Source organism: Octodon degus, unplaced genomic scaffold (assembly GCF_000260255.1).
Source record: "Octodon degus isolate 3935 unplaced genomic scaffold, OctDeg1.0 scaffold00056, whole genome shotgun sequence".
Lineage (NCBI taxonomy): Eukaryota > Metazoa > Chordata > Mammalia > Rodentia > Octodontidae > Octodon > Octodon degus.
Genome location: NW_004524632.1, coordinates 6,733,669 through 6,755,332, shown reverse-complemented (window position 1 = coordinate 6,755,332; position 21,664 = coordinate 6,733,669). Strand labels below are relative to the sequence as shown.

The 21,664-nt window shown below is 54.5% G+C and overlaps 2 protein-coding genes across 4 annotated transcripts in view; one reads left to right on the top strand and one right to left on the bottom strand.

Annotated features, from left to right (window-relative positions):
• The window catches only part of Ube2z (ubiquitin conjugating enzyme E2 Z), a 12,758-nt gene extending 833 nt beyond the window's left edge, over window positions 1–11,925 (top strand). The window contains exons 2-8 of one of the 2 annotated variants that reach the window (XM_023717970.1): window positions 3–124; window positions 1,755–1,827; window positions 4,789–4,976; window positions 6,839–6,950; window positions 8,636–8,748; window positions 9,253–9,343; window positions 10,394–11,925. In XM_023717970.1, coding sequence (XP_023573738.1) covers window positions 1,762–1,827; window positions 4,789–4,976; window positions 6,839–6,950; window positions 8,636–8,748; window positions 9,253–9,343; window positions 10,394–10,564 — 741 coding nt within the window. In that variant the 5' untranslated portion in view covers window positions 3–124; window positions 1,755–1,761 and the 3' untranslated portion in view covers window positions 10,565–11,925. Of the gene's footprint in view, window positions 125–1,754; window positions 1,828–4,788; window positions 4,977–6,838; window positions 6,951–8,635; window positions 8,749–9,252; window positions 9,344–10,393 lie in introns of both variants that reach the window. The other variant, XM_023717969.1, reaches the window with a different exon arrangement.
• A 602-nt stretch (window positions 11,926–12,527) lies between these two features.
• Window positions 12,528–21,373, bottom strand: Snf8 (SNF8, ESCRT-II complex subunit). Of its 2 annotated transcripts, none has more exons than XM_023717971.1 (8): window positions 21,229–21,373; window positions 20,832–20,882; window positions 18,575–18,713; window positions 15,980–16,084; window positions 14,662–14,737; window positions 13,231–13,372; window positions 12,970–13,044; window positions 12,528–12,735 (listed from the first exon to the last, which is right to left on the bottom strand). In XM_023717971.1, the coding sequence occupies exons 1-8, from the start codon at window positions 21,280–21,282 to the stop codon at window positions 12,598–12,600; spliced, it is 780 nt and encodes a 259-aa protein (XP_023573739.1). In that variant the 5' UTR covers window positions 21,283–21,373; the 3' UTR covers window positions 12,528–12,597. The 2 variants fall into 2 exon arrangements, with proteins under 2 accessions (XP_023573739.1, XP_004633710.1); XM_004633653.2 differs by having other exon boundaries at window positions 14,662–14,734.
• Window positions 21,374–21,664: the final 291 nt, after the last annotated feature.

Below are 21,664 nucleotides of genomic sequence, written 5' to 3'. Positions count from 1 at the left end.
TGCCCGGACTCCCGCCCGCGGCCGCGGCCCACGGCGCCGCTCTGCTCAGCCACTGGGACCCCACGCTCAGCTCCGACTGGGACGGCGAGCGCACCGCGCCGCAGTGTCTGCTCCGGATCAAGCGGTGAGCCGGACCGCCTCCCCGCCGTCCCCGGGCACTACCCCCCCGTGCCCCACCCCCATCCCGCGGCCCCGACCGCGCCGGCCAGGTCGACCCCGCCCCTCGGCGTCCTCCGCGAGTCCTCCGGGCCCGGACAACCCCCCCCGCCCGACCCGTCTCCCGCAGCCCCCCCCTCCGCCGCCCGGATACTCCGACGCGGCCGCAGGCCCCACCCATCAGGCCCCCTGGGCTCCTAACCCGCACTCCGAGCTTCGAGCTGCCTCCGGCTCCAACCAGCCTGCTTCTTACCCTCCCCACGAGCTCTCACCCCAGGTCGAGATCGCTTACCTTACTTCCTTCAGAACTTCTGAATCCCTGTTGTCCCTCAGAGCTGTCCACTCTTCCACCTGTTCGTGAAACTCAGACCCCCGCCCATGTTACTCGGGAGTGAACGCCCCGTTTGGGACTTTCTTTCGTACCCCCCACTCCGTAGGTCATCTCGTTCACTTCGCGAGGCACGCATACTCATTTGAAGCATAGAAGGAACGGCCTGAGTCCTTTCTGTGCTGATTTCTTGGGTGACTGAGCTTAGATTCTATCATCTAAGACATTCGTTTTGCAAGAGTGCTTAGGGTAGTAGAGAGCTCATCGAAATACTTTCTAGCTGCTGTTAATCCTGAAACCCATTTCACGATAGCAGACCTCTACCCACGCTGCATGCAAGTGTCTGTCTCGTCTAGATAGCATCCCATGCTGTTCCTTAGGTTCTCTCCAGCGGCTTTCAGAGGTTGTAAGGAAAATGAAATGGTGCTGTATGTGTAACCCACCTGGCACAGCGCCTGACCCGGGACGCTCACCCCAGAGGGATCGCTACCTCTGACTCACACTTGGCATTTAACTCTTCAGCCCCTCTAGACTTGGTCCCTGAAGACCTTGGAGTTTGGCCAGTACTTCTTTCCCTGCTCCCCCCCCACACACACACACTGGGTCTGGGTCCCTGGACCTTTTCTCCCATGCACAGCCCTTCTTTACCCTGTTACACACCTGCAGTATCCTGTTGCTGAGGTAACACCTAGAAACTCATCTGTAGCACACTCCGCTGGCATCTTCGGATGGGCACTAGTGACTTTACAGGGCCTTCCTGTCCCCAGTTTGCAGAGGGCTCTGCCTTAGTGATCACCTAATCGGTAAACCAGGTGGGATGGGCTTCTTGCTTCCTATGGTCCCCTTGCCAGTGTGCATGGATGCTTCCTATGGTCCCCTTGCCAGCGTGCATGGAACAGGGATTTTAGGGGAGCTCTGTCTTCCTGGTCACTGAGGCACTTTTCTCTAACCATTGAGCAGTCCCTGGGAACGTGGGGGCGGGGATGAGTGAGCTGACCTGCAGAGGGAGGGAGAGGGAAGGAACTGTGAGGAACTGTGGCTTCTGGGGGTTCTACCCGTGCCCTCAGGATCCCTGATCTGCCCCTCCCAGCCCTCAGAAGAGACAAGGCCTCTTTGATAACAGTTTGCCCTGGCCTGCCTGACAAGCACTTGGCCGAGATTGTAGCCCTCAGCTAGCCTGTGCAGAGGCCTTGGTACCAAGCACAGCTCTCTGAGGGAGGACAGCTGTTCTGCGAGGGGCCCCCCCTCACTCCCCCTTGGTGTTGTGCAGGGATATCATGTCCATTTACAAGGAGCCACCTCCAGGGATGTTCGTGGTCCCAGACACCGTGGACATGACTAAGGTATGCAACTTGAGGGCACGGGGGCTGTTGGGAAGTGGGGTCCCAGTGGTCAGAAGAACCAAAGAGCCATCGTTTAGCTCACCTCTCTGCAGATGTGGATAAAGGAATCAAGACCCCCACCCAGTGTCACACAGTGAGCTAAAATGGAGCCTCAAACGGGGTCTGTTACTGGGGGTGCACATTGGTCCTCTTGGCTTAGGAAGCCCAATCCTGGGGTGACAGAACGGACACCCAGGCGCTCTCGTGTGCTCAGTGCCTCACACTGCCCAGCTGTTCCTCAGAGGCTGGGCCCATTGGCGGTGGGCACAGGCCCTGCTAATGCAGTCCCCCGCCAGAGAGGAAGCCCAGTAGTTAATGTCAGGTTTGTTAAGGCAGATGCCCTCTGGAGGAAATACACTGTTTAGTTTTATTTGTGTTTTTGTGTGTGCTGCTCTAAACTGATGTTGGAAAGTGTTTTAAACCTACTAGTGTTAAATGAAAACTCACCATTTCATATTTACGCATTCAACTTTTATATCAGTGACAGATCATTTGTTGTTACTGTTTTTATTTTTGTTTTGAGACAGGGTCTTTCTCTGTAGTGTAGGGTGGTCTGGAACTCTTGTAGCTCAAGCTGGCTTCAAACTTGCAGCCTGCTGAGTGCTGAGATTGCAGGTGTGTGCCACCACGCCTGGCATCTTTGTTGTTTTTTTGTTTTTGTTGTGGATCGGGGATGGAACTCAGGACCTTGCACTTGCCAGGCAGGCACTTACGGTGCTGAGCTATCTCCCCAGTCACCATTTTTGTTGTTTTGAAAGGGCTTCCCTTTGGGTTGTTTTATTGTTGAGCTTTTCTGTGTGGATGGAAATGTTTTCACTCTTGTCCTCTGTCCAGCACTAGTGTTAGCTAGTTCTGAGTCTCAGGTGGTCCAGTGCTGATTGAGGGCAGCTAAGTTCGAGCTTGCCAGTGACTGACTGGGAAGGGGCTGGCAGAAAGCTGGGAGGATGCCAGGACTATATAGACTTGAGAAGCAGGAAGGAAAGATAGTTTTTGTCTTACCATTCAAATTTTGAGCAGATCTGTGTGCTCAGGAGCCTTTGTAGCCAAAATATGCCTGAGTTACCTCAGGTTTTTACCCTTCAGGAAGAGGAAACTTGCTGGGCAAGGTCATGGGCACCTGCAGTCTCAGCATGGGAGGCTAAGGCAGCAGGATGGTGGCAGGTTCGAGGCTGGCCTGGAATGCCTAGTGAGACCCTTTTGTGAGACCAAAAGACAAAAGAGGAAAGCATGTTTAGTAATACTGACGACTCAAGGCCATGCACAGTGGCACAGGCCTGTAAGCCCAGCACTTGGGATACTGAGGCAGAAGGATCAGCATGAGTTAGAGGCCAGCCTGGGCAGTGAGTTCAAAGCTAGCTTGAACTGCATAGAGAATCCCTATGCCAAAAGACAACAATAAAAGTACACCTGATGGAAGAAGAGAATTTAGGGTTATCTTCTTCTTCTTCTTCTTTTTTTTTGTACTGGAAACTAAACTCTGAATCTTGTCCTTGCTAGGCAGACACTTGTGCCAGTGTTTAATCAGTTTTGTTTTTCTTTTTGAGACAGCGTCTCTGTGTAGATTAGGCTGGCCTTGAGCTCACTTTGTAGCCCATGCTGGCCTCAAATTCTCAATGATCCTCTTGCTTCAGCCTCCTGGATGCTGGGATTACAGGTGTGCACCACCAGGCCTGGCTGTCTTAAGGACACCCCGCCTGCCCAAACCAACAAGGATGGGAAATTCTGGGGTGACCTGATAGACCCAAGTTGGGCTTGAATTCTCCCTGATTCTCCCTGTACCTCTGATACTGCTGGATGCCACCCGAGCCACACCGCCTGCAGTAGGCATGGTCTTCTGTGGAGGGAGGAGAGATGCCCCGTGGCCAAGGCGAAACCTCCCTTCCCTCTGCCCTGCTTGCACGGGCCGCCGCTGGGGCCTACAGCCTCCAGTCACTGTCCTGTTGCCCTTTCATCTCCCCCACTGTGTCCTGTACTGCATAAGTGCAGGGTGGAGCTGCAGCATATGCTTGCTTAACCCGGGCGGCTCCAGACGTGCTCAGTAAAGATGTGAACTGGTTTCTTAAAATTAAAAACCGCTAATTGGCGGATATGGTGGCACGTGCCTGCAGGGCTGAGGCAGGAGGATTGCTACAAGTTTGAGGCCAGCCTGGGTTACATTGTGACCCCCCCACTCTCCCGTTTCAAAAAAACCCCCCTAAAATTATGAGGTGTTCCACCTATTTGTTGTCTATAACAGTGAGGGCTGTCTCCCCAGAAATCACGTTTTGAGGGATTTTGGGTTACTCAAAATGAGTTCGCTAGATTCAGTTTTCACCTTGGGCTCTAATGATAGAACAAACTCTGATGTCCTGTATTGGGGATATTTTAATTTTTTTTTTTTTTTTTTATTTTTTTAGGAAAGGGTCTACAGGGTGTTCAGGGTCTCACTGCAAGATCAGACTCATAGTGGTCCGCCTGTTTACAGCCTCCCAAGAGTTGGGATTACCGGTGTGCTACAACACACCCAGTCTTCAGTTGCCCTCTCAGTGTGCTGCCAGAGCGGGTGCAGGCCCAGGGAATGAACCCCCAGCCCCTGCGCCTGGCACTTTAATCCGCTGAGCTATTTAGCCAGCCCTGTTCGTTTTTTTGAGAGGATCTTCCTGTGCAGTTCAATCTGGCCTTGAACCCACTATGTAGCCACTGCTGGGATTGAATTAATGAGGATCCTCCTACCTCAGCCTTGCGAGTGCTAGGATTACAAGTGCGTACCACTACGTCCAGCTTGTGGTGGGACCTTTAACATTTCCAAGCAGTCTGTCTGTCAGCATGTGGTGCTGTGGTTGCGCCTGTGAGGTGTATGTCTGGTCTGTACCTCGCTGAAGCTGCTGGAGCCAGGTGGGGCAGGGCCTCGCCTCCCAATTTGAAATGACTTTTATTTTGTAGATCCACGCATTGATCACAGGCCCCTTTGACACTCCTTACGAAGGGGGTTTCTTCTTGTTCGTGTTTCGGTGTCCGCCCGACTATCCCATCCACCCTCCGAGGGTCAAACTGATGACGACAGGCAATAACACAGTGAGGTTTAACCCCAACTTCTACCGCAACGGCAAGGTCTGCTTGAGTATCCTAGGGTAAGAGGAGCTTCGGATGGAGGGTGGAAACAGGGTACGATGCTGCACAGTCAACCCCAGAACGCACAGCCACTGGTGCTGCTTAGGCTGCCCTGGGACGTGGTTCTGCCCTCACAGCCCCCTGCGCTGTGGACCCATCCATACCTTCCGTCTTCCTCCCTGGCCCGGCACCCAGGGTCTGTGCCCCTTGGGCCTTGAAGGCAGCGGGGTAGTGATGGTTGTGAGAGTTACCTAAAGGAGTGAGGACACTTGGACTGGAAAGCCTGCCAGGTCTCAAGTGTGGGAACTGTAGAATCTAATACGTGGGGCCTCTTGTGGTCCCTGTTCCCCCACTTCATTGCCTTTGTGGGCTGATGAGGTATGCTGGATGGAGGTGACCTCCGACATATTTGGGGTTGCGGCCCGAACACTCGTGGGGTGGAGGCAAGTTGAGGGCTGTGGAGGACGCTGAGCTAGGGACGCCGTCTCCTCCCTGCCCAGCCCGTTTCTGTGCAGCGGAGGTGCTGAGTGCACTGGGGCTGGGAGGATGCTTGTTTTCCGCAGTCTGGGACACCTCTGCCAGGATGCAGGGCAAGAGTGTCCCTCAGAGGACCTGGCCCTGGAGTTCCGTCTCGCAGCAGTGTGTCCCTGCCCTGGAGGGCTGGGCTTACACGCACAGTGGGTGTGAGAAGGAAGAGCACGCCTCTTGTGCGTGAGATTTCTCTGTGAAAGTCGGAAGTGTGTTTTCAGCAGGTTCTTGTAGGCCAGCGAGAAGCCATTCTGGGCAGACAGCAGCTAGCAGGACAGGGAGCGTGATGGCGTGAATGTGGCAGAGGAGTGCTGTGGCTTAGGCATGGAGGGTGGCAGCCAGTGCCCATGTACCCTCCGTGGGCTGTGGCGTCCACTGCTTTCCCTACCTCCAGGAGAAACACTGGCTGCTGACTGCTGGCCTCATCCCTGGCTCCAGGGGCTGCAGCGAGCAGGAAGCACTGAGGGGTCCTAGGGACAGGCTGGAGGCGCTGGACAGTCACTGCTGAAGTCTGTGCCACCTGTAGTGGCTTGGGCCTCCTGTGGGGCAGGGGCCAGGCTCTCGGACAAGCCTGTCCTGGCTGTCGGCTCCCAGCTCCTGTCGTTGAGCTCAGTGACTTGACGTCCCTAACATCCAGACTGCCCCTCTTCCCAGTGCTTGGCTAGGGTCATGGCGGAAATGGGCGATGTGGAGTTTCTCTTGGCCTTAGAGTAGTTTTCTTTTTTTTTTTTTTTTTTTTTTTGGTGGAACCGGGGATTGAACACAGGCCCTTGCACTTGCCGGGCAAGCGCTTATTCTACTGAGCTATCTCCCCAGCCCCATTAGAGTAGTTTTCTGTGTTTTTCAAAGACCTAGCCCAGTCCAGAAGTGCCCCTGGCTCTGGTGCTGTTCTGTGGCAGAGTGGAGAGTGGTGTGGCCTCTGGGGACATGGTAGTCCTTGGGGTCTGAGACGACTGGATCCCTAACCATTACCCCACACACGTGGCCTCTAAGCAGGTAGCTTGGTCACCTGTGTGTGACTGCTGCCCCCTCACTGAGTCATCATTGCCCAGAAATCTGAGCTCTGTGCAGTATGCAGAGGTTAGCATTTAGACAACCTTTAGAGCTGTTTTCTTAACCTCTCTTGTTCAGATCTGGTAACCAGCCTTGACCCCTTGATGTTTTGCCATCCAAAGAACACCCCTTCTAGATTCCAGAGCTGCTGTCTTCCCCTAACCCCTCCCAGTGCTGCAGGGTTCAGGCCCTAATACTGTAGCTGCAGGGTGCCCTTCCCAGAGTTCACAGTGGGGCCACCAACAGTGCTCCGACTCTGCTCCCCCCCCTTACATGCTCCCTCCCTTGGCGGTGTCTGCAGGACCTGGACCGGCCCTGCCTGGAGCCCAGCACAGAGCATCTCCTCTGTGCTCATCTCCATTCAGTCGCTGATGACCGAGAACCCCTACCACAACGAACCCGGCTTTGAGCAGGTGAGGGCACCATCCCCCTACCCCACCCCATCCCCCTACCCCACCCCATCCCCCTACCCCACCCCATCCCCCTACCTGCCTGAGCACTGAGCCACCTTGTCAGTGGGGGAGGGGGAGTGCTCCTGGGGACCTTGCTCGCAGGAATCAGCAGTGCTGCCAAGTGCAGCGCTTGGCTTGGGCTGTGGGGCCTGCTGGAGAGCAGTCCTGGGCCTGTGAAGGGACCATCGTGGCCCGTGATGTCCCCATGCTCTGGCATCAGAGCTACAGCGGCTGGGCTTCAGTGGGCTGCAAGCGTGACGTCTGCTCTCGGGCTGCTGTGCGAAGTGACTGGTCTCCACTTTCATATGAGGCCTAGAGCCCGACTTTACTACTCTTAGAATTCCTTCCTGAATTATTGAGAACCACAGGAAAAAATTACAGTGATCTCAAAAAAATAATTCCAGCTGGTGCTGCGGTGCACACCTGTTAGTGCTGTACTCTGGGAGGTTGAGGCAGGAAGATCACAAATTCTAGTGCAATCTTGGCAGCTTTTTACCTTAGACCCTGTCCCAAAATACAGAGGGCTGGAGGTGTGATTTAGGGGGAAGGCCCTGGTTCAATCTCCCAATACTGAAAAAAATTCATCTTTACTCAGACTAGTAATTCAAGTGGCATTTGACAGGTGTCTGAAAATTATTGTTTGCTTCAGAAGTTAGGAAACCCTGCTGTGCCCTGGGGCTTCCCTAGGGAACGCTTTGGGGGCATCAGTGGCAACGGCTGGGGAGTCTGTCCACCTCTCTGCACACCCGCAGTTGGGATTGTTCCCCTCAAATCTCCCAGTTCTCTGGGGGGTTGGGAGAGTTGGTACAGTGATGGTGAAACCCTGCTAACTCCTGCAGGAGTTAGCCAGAAGGGGCTGTTACTAAGGACTCATGCTACTTTTGTTTTTGTTTTGAGACAGTGTCTCACTCAGAGATTGCGGCTATTCTTAAACTCACTATGTAGCCCAGGCTTGCCTGGAACTCTCCAGCAGGCCCCACAGTCCAAGTACTGGGCATAGGGGATTACAGGTGTGGGCCAGCGTGCCCGGCCCTCCCACCGTCATCTCATGTGCTTATTTCCCGTTTAATTCTGACTTGGGTAGGGTGGAGCACACCTGCTGAGGCAAGAGCCCTAGGCCAGCCTGGGCTACATAGTAAGTTCAAGGCCAGCCTAAACTACACAGCAAGGGCTGGCGAGATGGCTCAGTGGTCTAAAGCACCTACTTAGAACAAGCTTAGCAAAGCACAGGGACCGCGGTTCAATCCCCCAGCGCTATATGCCAGCCAGCCCCGCCCCCTGGTGGGCTGAGCTGGCCACACACACACCCATACAAATAAATAAATAAATAAATAAATAAATAAATAAATAAACAAACAAACTACACAGCAAGACCCTGTCTCAAATAAGTTTTTCCCTGGTAGAGTTTTCCTTTGAGATTTAGAAACATGTATTGCGCTGTCACAGTGCTGTTGCCCAGGCAGGAGCCCGTGACAGGAGCGCCTTGCTGTGAGCGAAGGAGGGGAGTGATCCCAGGAGCAGCAGCTCTGCTCTGCGTGGCTGCACATCCTGAGGGTTTGGTGCCCCGCCCCGAACTTGCCCTGTCTCTCCCAGTTGTCTCTGGCTTCGTTCTGCACTTAAACACGGTGGTATCTGTCACATTGCAGGAGCGACATCCAGGAGACAGCAAAAACTACAATGAATGTATCCGGCATGAGACCATTAGAGTTGCGGTCTGTGACATGATGGAAGGGAAGTGTCCCTGCCCCGAGCCCCTGCGGTGAGTGTCAGGAGGCCCCTGGCTTCATGTTGCCTTGGCAGTGGGGTGCTGGGAAGCTGGAAAGGAGGAAGGTGTGGCTCATGCCAAGAGAGAGCTGACTGTGGGCTTCCCGGAGGAAGATCCTGCAGACTAGGTGCAAGGTGAGCCATCGGAGGAGCGGGTTGGGTAGATGCAGGAGCAGACAGCTTGAGCACACCAGCAGTGGAAGTTGCACCAATCAGATGGCACTCCTCTCTGGTCACTCACAAGACGGCAGGTGTTTCTCCCATCCTTTTTTGTTTTGTTTTGTTTTTTTGCGGTACCAGGGATTGAACTCAGGACCTTGTGTTTGCCAGGCAAGTGCTTATTCTACTGAGCTATCTTCCCCAGTCCTCCCCTGTTCCTTTTCCACTGCAAGCTCTGTGGACAAGTGTATCTGGGCTTGGGCAGTGGCTATTAAACCTAGCACTGGGCTCAGGTGAAGGGGGCCTGTGTCCGGTCATCGACTACTTGCCTGCTCTCCAGGGGCGTGATGGAGAAGTCTTTCCTAGAGTACTACGACTTCTATGAGGTGGCCTGCAAGGATCGCCTGCACCTCCAGGGCCAGACCATGCAGGTAATGTGGCTGCTGCCCCCCTGTGGACCATATGACCCCAGGCACTCATGCCCTAGGCAGAGCACAGCCTGGGAACCCGGGTCATTGCTGGCACCATTGCAGTGCGGGGGGAGACCATATCGCTTAGGGTCATGAGGCTTCAGTTCCCAGCTCTTGGCATACAGTGGGTCCTGGAGTGCAGGCTGAGGCGTCTGCTTTCTAGGCGAAGTTTGTCAGGGGTTCCTTCTTTTCTTGGCCAGGGGTTTTCCTAACCCCGAGACATCCAGCTCCATGGAAAGCTTAGGGGAAGTGGGCTGTCGTTGGGTCCATCTGGGCCCTATAGAGGCTCAGAGAGGCGGCCTGGAGTTCTGTACCAGGAGGGCAGCCCACATCCCTCAGTGTCCCACTGGGAAGCATTCTTGCCCTGCTCACAAAGGGGCTCCTCTCCCCCAAGTAGCCCGTCAGGCAGCTGCGTCTCCCTGTAGGGCACCATCCACTGGAACCAGTGGGGAGGGTGGGGGCACCGCCCTGGGTTCTGTCCTGCCTGGAGGGAGGAGACTCACCCAGCCACACCCTGCTGACGCCCTGCACCCTCCCCACCCACAGTCAGCTCTTCCGCTGCAGGGCCCTGAGAGCCTTCGCTTGGGTACTTGGTTCTCAGCCCTGGAGATGGATCCTGGGCCTCGAGCCACAGGTGCTGCTCAGCATCTGATGCAGGACAAGGCTGGGGCCCGGAGCACTGCCCAGAAAGTTGGACAGGAGCAGGACTGGTCCCTGGGGAGGTCTGGACTCAGGTCTTCCTGCAGCCCAAGGAAACCAGTGCCTTTTTGGGTCCCAGCTGAAGGACAGCTGTCCTGTCATGGCTCTACAGAGGGTGACACCTACACCTAGTGAATATCCCTGAGCCTTTCTGTACGCTGGTGTGCTTTTAGGGAGTGCAGCTGTGTCTTAGTGTCACCAGGCTCTGGGCTGTGGGACTGTTGTGCCGTGTGCTGTCTTCCCATGCAAGGGGGTGGGCACCAGATGGGCTACCCCAGGCTCCAGTCGTCACGCGCTCTTGTTCCCTCCCAGGACCCTTTTGGAGAGAAACGGGGCCACTTTGACTACCAGTCTCTCCTCATCCGCCTGGGCCTCATCCGCCAGAAAGTGCTGGAGCGGCTGCACAACGAGAATGCTGAGATGGACTCTGACAGCAGCTCCTCAGGCACAGAGACTGACCTGCACGGGAGCCTGAGGGTGTAGACCCCGTCCGCCCGCCCTGCCCACCGGAGCCATCCCAGGATCTCAGGGTGTGGGCGGGCAGCTCCCCTCTGACCTTGGCGCCCAAGCCTTGGGGCCGAGTCCCCCATCAGGGCCCAGGTACCTTCGAGGGAGCCCCAGGGCCAGGGCCCCAACAGAACCCACCGCCGACATCTCCATGCCTCTCCTAGGCAACTCCTTGGGGAGGGAAGAATTCGCTTCGAGTGTGCACAGGGGGCCCCAGGTGGGTGCCTGGCAGTTAGCAGTCTGGGTGGTTGTCTGTCAGTCAGTCTCCAAGCCGGCTCCCAATGCCCTCTCTCTGCCTTTCCTTCCTGTTACTTCCCAGCCCGCATAACATCCTTTTCCCTAATTTATAGTCACTGTTCTAGACAGACCAAAGAGCAGGAACAGTGGCGGAGCCCAGGCTGCTGAGGTTGAGCTTTACCAAGCACCACGCACCTTTCCTCCTCCCCTCCCCTCCCCATCCCACCACACTCTGGGTTCAGGTAGGAGAAAGGACTCCCCAAAACTGTCCCCAGTCTTTGATCATAGGCTAGGGGCACTGGAGCCCCATACAGAATAACCCTTGCAAGTGTCCCTGATGGTGAGGGCCTCCCTTGGGGTGGGGTGGGCAAGAGCAGTCTTTAGCACATTTTGTTTGGTTCCCATCTTTTTATCCCAGTGATTTGTGGGGAGCAGGGTCTCCAGTGTTGGGAGGGGCCAGGACACCACCCCTCACCCCCCCATCCCACCTCCGCTGCTGTCAAGGCCTCAGCACAGTGCCCTGGAGCTGCTTGGTAGAGAGGGAGTTTAGGTGCCCAGTGGTGTGGACACTGCTGATGGACGCCTTCCTGTTGGTGCATTTGCGGTTAAGTTGTTACAGCCCTGAGGCCACCACCTGGTGACATGGGGAGGACAGCGCGCACCTGTCCTCCTGCTGCTACAAAGTTTCTGCCCTGTGGATCCTGGGCTCCCAGGGGACCAAGGGCTGGGGACACGAGGACATCCCACTCAGGGCTGGGAGCCTGGACTGGATGGCAGCTTGCCTAGGTGGACTTGGAGGGGTGCTGCTTCCGACTTCCCTTGGTCCCCAGAGCTAGTTGGGCTGGAGTGCCCTGGGTCTGGGTCAGTCCGGTGTTGTCTTGTTCATCTAAGTGTCCCCACATTGAAGTGACAATCTTCTCCTTGGCCCGCCACGGGGCAGAGCCGTCTGGCATAGCAGCCTGACTTTTACGCCCTAATCTTGAGTTAAGGAAATATATGCACAGGAGTCAGAGATGTCTTTATATCCAACTGTACATAAATGAAGTTTTTTTTTTTTTCCCCCTTTTTGGTGCAATAAAGTTTGTTTTGGCAGAAGGAGGAAGCGCCTGTGGGTGTGGGGGTATAAGGGAGATGGGGTTCCTGAGCCTGCACCCCACCCATTTGGATGTGGAAAAGGGGTTGGGAGGCTGCATGGTGCCAGGCTGTCTGCTGTGTAGAGGTAGGGGGGCCCTGGCCATCAGCCAAAGGGTCACCACCACAGCCTTGGCTCCCGAAGATGCCCTCCAGAACCCAGGGGACAACTGACATTCAGGTGTGAGGACTCCCAACCAAGAGGACAAGGCCTTGCGGTGTGGAAGGAGGTCAGAGCTCAAGACTCCATGTCCTTCCAAGATCTCTGAGAGGATGGTGGGCACCCTCCCCTGAACACCATTGCTTCCTCTGGGCTGTCCCCCCAAAAGGCCAGGTTGGTCCTGGCAACTTCCAGAGGACTCTATGACCCCTGCTCCCTGACAGCTGACTGAGAAGGGCGTGGAGCAGGTGGGGCTGGGGCCTCTGTTCGGAGCCCCTCGGACTATGCCTGGCCTTCGGACGCGGTGCACATTGCCACTCAGGTTTTTCCGACTAGATCAGCCAGACTGCCTCCAAAAAAGATGTTGCGTGAGGGTACTTTTAAAAAATAAATGGGAGAAGAAAAAAAAAAAAAACTTGAACCTTTTATTTTCTATTCAGACAACTGCCAGGCGCTCGGCCCCGGCAGGACCTGGGCTGAGTTAGGGTAGGGCCTCGCGGGCCTCCTCGGCTGTGATCTCCTGCGAGTACAGGTCGGTGAACAGTGCAGGCAGCCAGTAGTGTGCCTCACCAGCCGCCTGCAGGTCCAGCCAGGCCAGCCCCTCCTTGAGCAGGTGCTCCTGGGGGAAGACAGCCAGGTGGGTGGCCTGTGACCCCACCCATGGTGGCAGCACAGAGGGCAGGGGAAGAAAAGGCGTCTGCTGCGAGGTTGCCGAGTTCTCTCAGGAAGCAGCCCTGGGTGTGGCCTCAAGAGGGGCAGTGCGTGAGGGCCAGGCACGGTAGTGACACTTGCTGCCAGAGGCTGCCCGTGTGGGCCAAACCCACCGCCACCCCAGGCCGGGGCCACCACCTACCAGCACCTGGCGGGCACGCTCTGTCTCCCACTTGAGGCTGGCCTGGATCTCACTGACTGTCACATAACCATTTTTCTGAAGGAAGAGTAGAGGCCGAGTCAGCCGGTACCCAGCACCGCCTGGGAGCAAAACCCATGGGAAGAGACCCCCTTGGAGCACAGGGGACCTGGTATTAGGCTGTGTTCTAAGAAGCCATCAGAGGCCCTGCCTACCCCAGGAAACCCCACTAGCTGGCTGCCCCCAGCCAGAGCCAGGCCCTACCTCTGCCAACTGCAGCACCACCGTGTGGTCCATGTTGAGCTCAGCGGGCACAGACTGGATGAGGTAGGTGCCACCCACCGGGATGATGCCAAAGCCTGTGCCCAGCGCCTTGAGTTTCTTGATGGCCCTGATCAAGTCGTCTCTGTGGAAGGAAGAGCAGTGTGAGGGTGAGCCAACCCAATGGCAGCGAGGACACTGCCTCCACTCTGCTCCAGCCACCCGGAGACGGGACCTGGCCAGTACCCCAGTGGCACTCGGCCTATTCTCAGCAAAACAGGCAGCTGCGGCTCAGCACCGGGCCCCTGTGCGGCATGGGACACAGCCTGGACCTGACCCAGCGCCATCCAGAAGGAAGCACCAGCCAGCACTTGCCTGGCTGAGGGGACAGCAAAGTGATGCAACCCAGGGCCTCCTGCTTAGCTGCGGCCTCCCTAGCTCTTCTTACATTTTAAATTCTGATAAGCACTTGCCTGACAAGCGCAAGGGCCTGAGTTCAATCCCTAGTTCCACCAAAAAAAAAAAAAAAAAATTAAGGGGGGCCAGGGAGATGGCTCAGTAGAATAAGCACTTGCCTGACATTTTAAATTCTGAGACAGCAGCCCAGGGTGGGCTCGGTCTGCCATCCTCCCGCACTGGCCTTAGAGCGCTAAGATTGCAGGCGTGTGCTATGCATAGGTCCCGCTATGCACCTTTTAACTCAGGCAGCCTGGCTGATGCCCCCCTTCAGAAATTCACACCCAGGGAGATGGCTCCGTGGAATAAGCCCTTCCCTGGCAAGAGCAAGGGCCTGAGTTCAATCCCCGGTTCCGCAAAAAAAAAAAAAAAAAAAAATCAAACACAGCACTACTTGACCTCTTCACTGAGCACTCAGACCAGAGGGCACTCAAGCACAAGAGCACGTGGCCCGTGCCTCCGGCTGACCCACACATTCCCAGCTCTGCAGAGCGCTGAGCACACCCCTAGCTGGGGACGGCTGCCGCGTGGGCTGCAGGGCTGGAACCAGCCCCGCAGCTCCCTCTCCAAGAACTAACTGGCGGTGGGGCTGCTGATCTCCTCAGAGGGTGTTTTGTTGTTTTTTCTTGAGGTGTTTGTTTTCTTCTTTCAGAGACAAGGTCTTGCTATGGAATCCAGGGTGCCCTTGAACTGTGCAGCTCAGGCTGGCCTCAAACTTGAGATGATCCTTCTGCCTCAGCCTCCCCAGTGCTGGGACTAGAGGCATGTGCCACCACATCCAGCTTTTTAATTTTTTTTTTTTTTTTTTTTAATTTTTGAGAGTTTTGCTAAATTGCCCAGGCTGGCCTTCAACTCCCAACCCTCCCGTCTCGGCCTCCTAAAGTGCTGGGATGGCAGGCCTGTGTCACCACACCTGGCTGTCCACATGCGTTTTACAGATCTCCCCCTTTACTCCAAGGACTCACACGCAGGACCTACCGGCTCACGTCCTGCGCGAACCTGCCCCTTCCCCTGAGCACCTGCTGGTGCAGCTCTTCCAGAGTTATCAGACCTGCTGGCAAGAGGGATGACAGTGGGTAAGATGCACTTCGCAGCTGCAAGCGGCTTCTTGTGTTTTTTAGGGCTGAGGACAAAACCCCGGGCCTTCGTAAGCGGCTTCTTGTGTTTTTTAGGGCTGAGGACAAAACCCCGGGCCTTCGTAATGAGACACATCCTCTATCCCCACTTTTGGTCTTTTTTTTTTTTTTTTTTTTGGCAGAACCGGGGATTGAACTCAGGCCCTTACGCTTATTCTACTGAGCCATCTCCCAGGCCCCTGTCTTTTTGAGACAGGACCTCCCTACGTAGTTCAGGCTGGCCTTCAACTCACTGTGAGACAGCAGCCCAGGGTGGGCTCGGTCTGCCATCCTCCCGCACTGGCCTTAGAGTGCTAAGATTGCAGGCGTGTGCAATAATATCTAAATAAATATCTATTTATTTATCAAAAAATAGATAAATAAGTGCTCACAGCTTTACTGTAGCCAGCAAGAAGCAAAGGAGACCCAGTAGCTAAACCTCGCCTGTTCTCGTATTCACTAACTGGGCAACAACTGAGAACTGAGACCCTGTCAGAGTGTTACTTCACTGGGAGACAACCTTGGCAAACCCCTCCCAAATCCAAGACCTTGTTATCCTTCAAAAGCTGTACACACAGAGGTTCTTTTTTTTTTTGAGATAGGGTCTCACTATGTAGTTAAAGCTGGTTTTAGTCAAAAAAAAAAAAAAGAAAAAAAAGAAAAAGAAAAAAAAGCTGGCTTTAAATTCACTATACAGGGCCAGGGAAATAGCTCAGTAAAATAAGCACTTGCCTGGCAAGCACAAGAGCCTCAGTTCAATCCTTGGTTCTGCCAAAAATAAATAAATAAATAAATAAATTCACTGTACATCCCAGACTGGCCTTGAACTTGAAGCAATCCTGCTTCAGCCTCCCAAGTGCTGGGATTATGGCTATGTATCACCATGCCCGGCTCCTGCCTTTGTTTAAAAACAACAACCATAGAGGGTCTGCTCACTGTGTCACCAAGCTACCCAGCTTGGCTCAAGCCTGCAGTCCTGCCTCAGCCTCCCAGAACACTGTCACCACACCCAGTTTCAAGTCACTCAGGAGTTTGGAGACTTGAGGCAGCTCCACACCTGGGGGAGGCAGAGTGGGGGACGAAGAGGGTGGGGGTGACAACAGACACTGAAAGAAAGGGAAGTAACAGCCCAGTCGAGTGGGAGGGTGAGAGGCCGCACCCGGGCAGGTGCCCACGCTCACCTCCGTTGCGGTGCCGCAGTGCCAGGCACACCTCGATGATCTGCACACCCAGCTCATAGTAGAAGTCGCCCACGCCCAGCATCTCCGACCAGAAGCCTTTTCCAGCTGCAACACAGGAAGCCCAGAGCCAGGTGACTACACCCTTTTCATCACTTTTATTCCTTCAGCACTAGCTGAAAACATCTCTCCCTCGGGAGGTCTTGTCACCTGGCCCCAAGTCTGGGTCTACTGTGCCTTGGGTCCCTCAAATAGGACTCCCGGGAGTCTGTGCTGAAGAACAGGTCCGGAAAATTGCACAGGATGGTCACTGTGCAAGGCCTCCTGGGAGTGAGGGCACAGCCCAGCTGGACGGCACAGCCACTGTGCAAGAGGAGGCCCTGGGTTCCATGCCTAGCATGAAGGGGGGACAGGAAGAGCAAGAAAAAGCCCAGCATGGAAGCCCAGGGCTGCAATCCCAGCACTCTGGAGGCTGAGGAAGGAGGATCACGAGTTGGAGACCAGCCTTACGTAGCGGAAGACCAGCCTGAACTGCAGAGTGAGACCCTGCCTCAAAAAGGCAAAAAAAGAAAAAAAGGAAGAGGAAGAGGAAAGGAAGAGAAGGAAAACAGTCTATTGGGCTTAGCATGCTGAAAGAATGAATTTTCTGGGGCCAGTGAGATAGTTCAGTGGTCTAAAGCACCTGCCAGTGACTATACTCTACTCAGAGAAAAGGCTGGGGCAGGGGCTGGGGGGATAGTTCAGTAGAGTAAGTGCTTGCCTGGCAAGCAGAAGCCCTCAGTTCAATCCCTGGTACTGAAAAAAAAAAAAAAAAAAAAGCACATACATCATATTCAGTGAAAAATGCAGGCGAGAGCTGTACCTACAGCATAATCCCTACTGTGTACAGGGCCTAGAAAGATTCACTTCTGCTCCTCAGATTACATAAACTGAAAATATTATATAAATACATTTAAAGAGCCAGGCATTGCTGGGTATGTTGGCACTGATAATCCCAGCACTGGGAGGCTGAGGCAGGAGAACTACTGTGGGTTTGAGGCCAGCCTGCGCTACACAGTGAGACCCTTTCTTTTTTTCTTTTCTTTTTTTTTCAGAGACCCTTTCTTAATAAATGAAAAAAATAAGATGAAAATGCATCTATACACCTATTCTTCAGAATATCACAGTCTGCTACAGGGAGCGGGTGATCCTGCGGTTGAGCTAACCCTGCCCTGTCACAAGACAAAAATCACATCAAGGGTTAGCCAGATAGCTCAGCTGACTAAGCGCCTGCTTAGGCAGAGTGCAGTGGCCAGAGTTCAATCCCTGGCATGCTGTGCTGTGCTGTGCCCCAGGGGTGTACTGAGATTGAGACTGAAACTAGGTATGGTGGCACGCGCCTATAATCCTAGCGCTTGGGAGGCTGAAAACAGAAGAATCACTATGAGTCTAATCTACATAGTGAGACCCTGCAGACCCTGTCCTAAATACAGAAGTGGGGGGGAAACCAACTCGTACTAAATACATTTTTAAAAAAACATGGGGGGGGCTGGTGAGATGGCTCAGTGGTCTAAAGCACCTACTTAGAACAAGCTAAGCCAAGCAAAGCACAGGGACCGCGGTTCAATCCTCCAGCACCACATGCCAGCCAGCCCCGCCCCCTGGTGGGCTGAGCTGGCCACACACACACACACACACACACACAAATAAATAAATAAATAAAAACATGGGGGTGGGACTGGGGAGATGGCTCAGTGGAATAAGTGCTTCCCTGGCAAGTGCTAGGGCCTGAGTTCAATCCCTGGTTCCGCAAAAAAAAAAAAAAACATGGGGGAACTACCCGCTTGGGCCCCCCCTCCTGTCCCTCTCTCGGGACAGGAGCTTTCTTTCTCTCAATAAATATATATATTCTGCTCATAACCTCCAAAAAATAAAAAGAAAAATAAAAAAATTTAAAAAGAAAAATCACACCATGGAAAAATACTGAAAATTCTAGAACAGGGCCGGGAAGATAGCTTAGCAGCATTAAGTGCCTGGCTGGCAAGCACAAGGTCCCCAGTTCAATTCCTGGTATGGGGCTTGTCATAGTTTTCTGTCTTTGAGATGAGTTCTTGCCCTGTTGCTCGAGGCAGCCTGAAACACACCACCTTCTGTGTTAGCCTCCCAAGGAGGAGCAACAGGAGGCCCGCACTGCTACACCCAGCCGCCCACTGCTTTTACAGCGCCGTAAGGTGGGGCTGGGGCTGTGTCTCCGACGCTGGCAATGCTCAGCTCTGGGATTACAGCACGGGCCGGGGACCCACCTCCCCTCCTATGCACCACGCTTCATCGACTGCCTGCATAAACCACATCCCACTTTCACCAACTTAAGGGGGAAGGCAGGCACAATGGCGCACACCTGCAATCCAGGCTCTGCAAGTCGGAAGCAGAGGATGCTGTCTCAAAATAAAACTTAAAAAGGGCTAGGAACATAGCTCAGCACTAAGAGCCCCGCGTTAACAATCATGCTGGGACTGGCCATCACCCTGGGATGACAGCCTTGGACTCCCCACACCGGCCCCACAGACACTCCACCAGCAGTGACGATGGGGGAGGACACAAGCCCTGCAGACACCTTACAGGCCAGGGGGTCCACCCCGATAGTCGCACACATGTCCTGGAACTGCACGCGGAACTCAGGGTTCTTCCGGATCTCCTGCTTGTGTTTGCTGGCGAACTCTTCCAGGTTGGCCTTGAACATGTCCAGCTGCTTGGACATCTGGGGGCGGACAGAAGGGAGTCAGAGCTGGCCTGAGGGACATTCAGACACCCGGGTGAGAGACACCACGCCTTAGGTGACTATTCTGCCATCTCCTGTCCCTTGCAGTCTGGCTCTGCCTCCTCTCCCCACCAGGCTGTGCCCAGCAGGGAGGAGGTGCTGTTTTGTATCCTCTGTCCTGAAATGGGCCGTTTTTCATGCAGCCTTGTTCTGAAAGGCTGTGAATAATTACATCCATATTTAGTTGGGTTTTTTTTTTTTTTTTTTCCCCGGAAAACTTTTTTTTTTTTGCGGTACGAGGGATTGAACTCAGGACCCTGCACTTGCCAGGCAAGCGCTTATTCTACTGAGCTATCTCCCCGGCCCTTCCCAGAAAAACTTAAAAAAAACCCTTCCCAGAAAAACTTAAAAAAAAAAAAAAAAAGAACTGGAAGCCAGGCTTGGTGGCACATGCCTGTAATCCTAGCACTCAGGAGGCTGAGGCAGGGTGATCTCTGGGAGTTTGACCTTGCCTGGAGGCTACTGCAATCTTACATAAAAAGTTGGAGATTATTTAAAGGCAAAGCTCCTGCTAAATTGCTCAGGCTGGATCAATCCTGCATTCTTCCCTCCTCACCTCGCGGTGTCCAGAGCACACCTGAGATTACAGGTGTGCACCACTCTGCCCAGCTCAAAAACTACTTGTAGCCAGGTACAGTGCTGCCTACTTATAAATCCAGTGCTCTGGGAGACTGAGGCAGGAAGATCACCCACACCCAGGCAGAGCCTGGGCAACCAAATTAACAAGATCCGCCACAATATAAAAAGGATATGGCTCAGTGCCAAGGCCCTAGATTCAATCCCCAGCACCACTGGAAAACAAAAATCAATCAATTAATCAATCCTCTTAGGGCTGGGGATGTTAAGGAAGTAGTTCAGTGGCAGAACACTTGGCCACCAAGCACCAGGCCATCCATCCACGCCAAGCATGAAAAGAACAACTTTCTTGCCTCAGTAGCTTAATTTTTCATTTATTTATTTATTATTATCATAACAGGGATTGAACTCAGGACCTTGTGCTTGCCAGGCAGGCACTTATGCTGCTGAGCTATATCCCTAGCCCTTTGCCTCAGTAGCTTTAAATAGGCCCATGGTTTACTATGGCACGAGCCTTCTCAACACAACGCTATTCTCAAATACATAGTAGTGTTTTGGAGAATCTATTTATTGGAGTACAGGAAATTAAACTCAGGGCCTTCGCATTGAGCTACATAGGATTCACCCCGCTCCACACAGCTAGGCCTCATGGTGATCCTCCTGTTTTCAGCCTCCCCAGCTCTGGGATTACAGGCATGTGCCACTACGCCTGAACTCTGTGGCCCACTCAGCCTGCCCTAGGGGCAGGCCTGGCTTGGCATGTGGTGCCAGGGATTGAACCAGTTCCTGTTGCTGCCTAAGTTTGCCTAAGCAGGCACTTTAATCCTCTGAGCTACCTTGCCAGCCCTCGCTGCCCCTTTCTGAAGACAGGTTCTCGCTACGTTGCCCCAGCTGGGCCTTGTGGTACATCTCTGTAATCCCAGTACTCAGGAGGCTGAGGCAGGTGGATTTTCATGAGATTGTAGGTAGCCTAGGCTACATAGTGGGCTCAAAGCCAGTCTGAACTACACAGCAATACCATCTCAAACACCACCCCGAATTAAAAAAAATAAACTTGCAATCTTGCTTTCTCAGCCTCTCAGTGCTAGTACTACAAGTGTGTGTCACCCCACCTGGCTCATCTCTAATTTAAGATGGCATAGGACTGAAAAAGTGAGCATACATAAAGGAACTAGACAAGGGCTGGGGATGCAGCCCTGTGTTAGAGCTTTGGCATGTGTGAGGCCCGGAGTTCAATCTCCAGCCCTATATAAGAAAAACAAAAACCAGAAGGCAAATAGGGAGAAAAAGACAGATGTCCTTCAGGATCTTATGAGCATGTAATCATTCAAAGACGCCAGCTAGTAACAGTGTCGCTTACAAGGCCGCAGCAGCCCAGAAATCGAGATTTGGCAGACCCGCATGTTTCCACTTTAATCTACAGAATCTCGTTTGCACCGAAGGCGTCCCGACAGCCCTGTCTCCCTCCCTGCCATCACTCACCTGGGTCAGCTGATCCTCGGCCAGGACTGTCCCCCGCTCCTTATACTTGGCCTGTGGACAGAGACTAGCGTGAGTGACAGTGGGCGCTGGGGGTCCCCGCTTGTGTGACCACGTCCGAAGTGAGGAAGGGAACGTGGCTCTTAAGTCTCCCTTCTCTGTCTGTGTAAGCAAAGACACGGTGAGGGAGACGACTTCTCTGCTGTCAAGTCTGGGAAGAGGGATTTGGGGACGCAGGATGTAAGGACACCGACACTCCGATCGCCGGGAGCTGGGGCCCCTCAATGCCCGCGTCCCGCAGCCCGAGCCAGGTTGTGCTGGGAGGCGACTTAAACTGCACAATTCCGCCGCAGAGCTTCAGTCACGCGGCCAGGGCCCGGGGGCCGACGGCTGCCCTCACCTCGGCAAGCTTCTTCTTGGCGATGGCGCCGGCGCCCACCCCGCGACGGTGCATCTCGTCCTGGGCCCCGCGGGCAGCCGGGGCGCCCGCCCCAAACTCAAAGAATCCTCACTCCGCCGCGGGTTCCCAACCCGGAAGTCCGGGTGATGCGTCATCAGCGCGCGCCGGAAGGCACGCGTCACGCTTCCGGCCCGGGGAGGGGCTCCTTGGCACGCGCCGGGCCTGGCGCGAGGGTCCGAGATCTGAGGAGCCCGGTGGCGCTGAAGGGGGGGCGGCAGCGCGCGACCCAGCCTTCGTTCTGTGGCACAGAGTCGCGGACCCTCCTCGCTGTCGTGCTGCAACGCTCATCCCGCCCACGTCGGTGCTTCCGGCCGGGTGGGGGACAGATGCTCCCCGACCGCCTAGGGCATGGCCATCGAAGTTGTATGGGGAGCAA

Bases quoted from the DNA above. Each gene is read 5' to 3' on its own strand.
- Snf8 (XM_023717971.1), bottom strand. From the start codon at position 21,282: ATGCACCGTCGCGGGGTGGGCGCCGGCGCCATCGCCAAGAAGAAGCTT. The intron at 16,085-18,574 runs GTAAGGTGTCTG...CCTGTGTTGCAG, and splicing joins CGGGGTGGACCCCCTGGCCT to CTGGAAAAGGCTTCTGGTCG. The intron at 13,045-13,230 runs GTAGGGCCTGGC...CTCTTCCTTCAG, and splicing joins TGGTGCTGCAGTTGGCAGAG to AAAAATGGTTATGTGACAGT.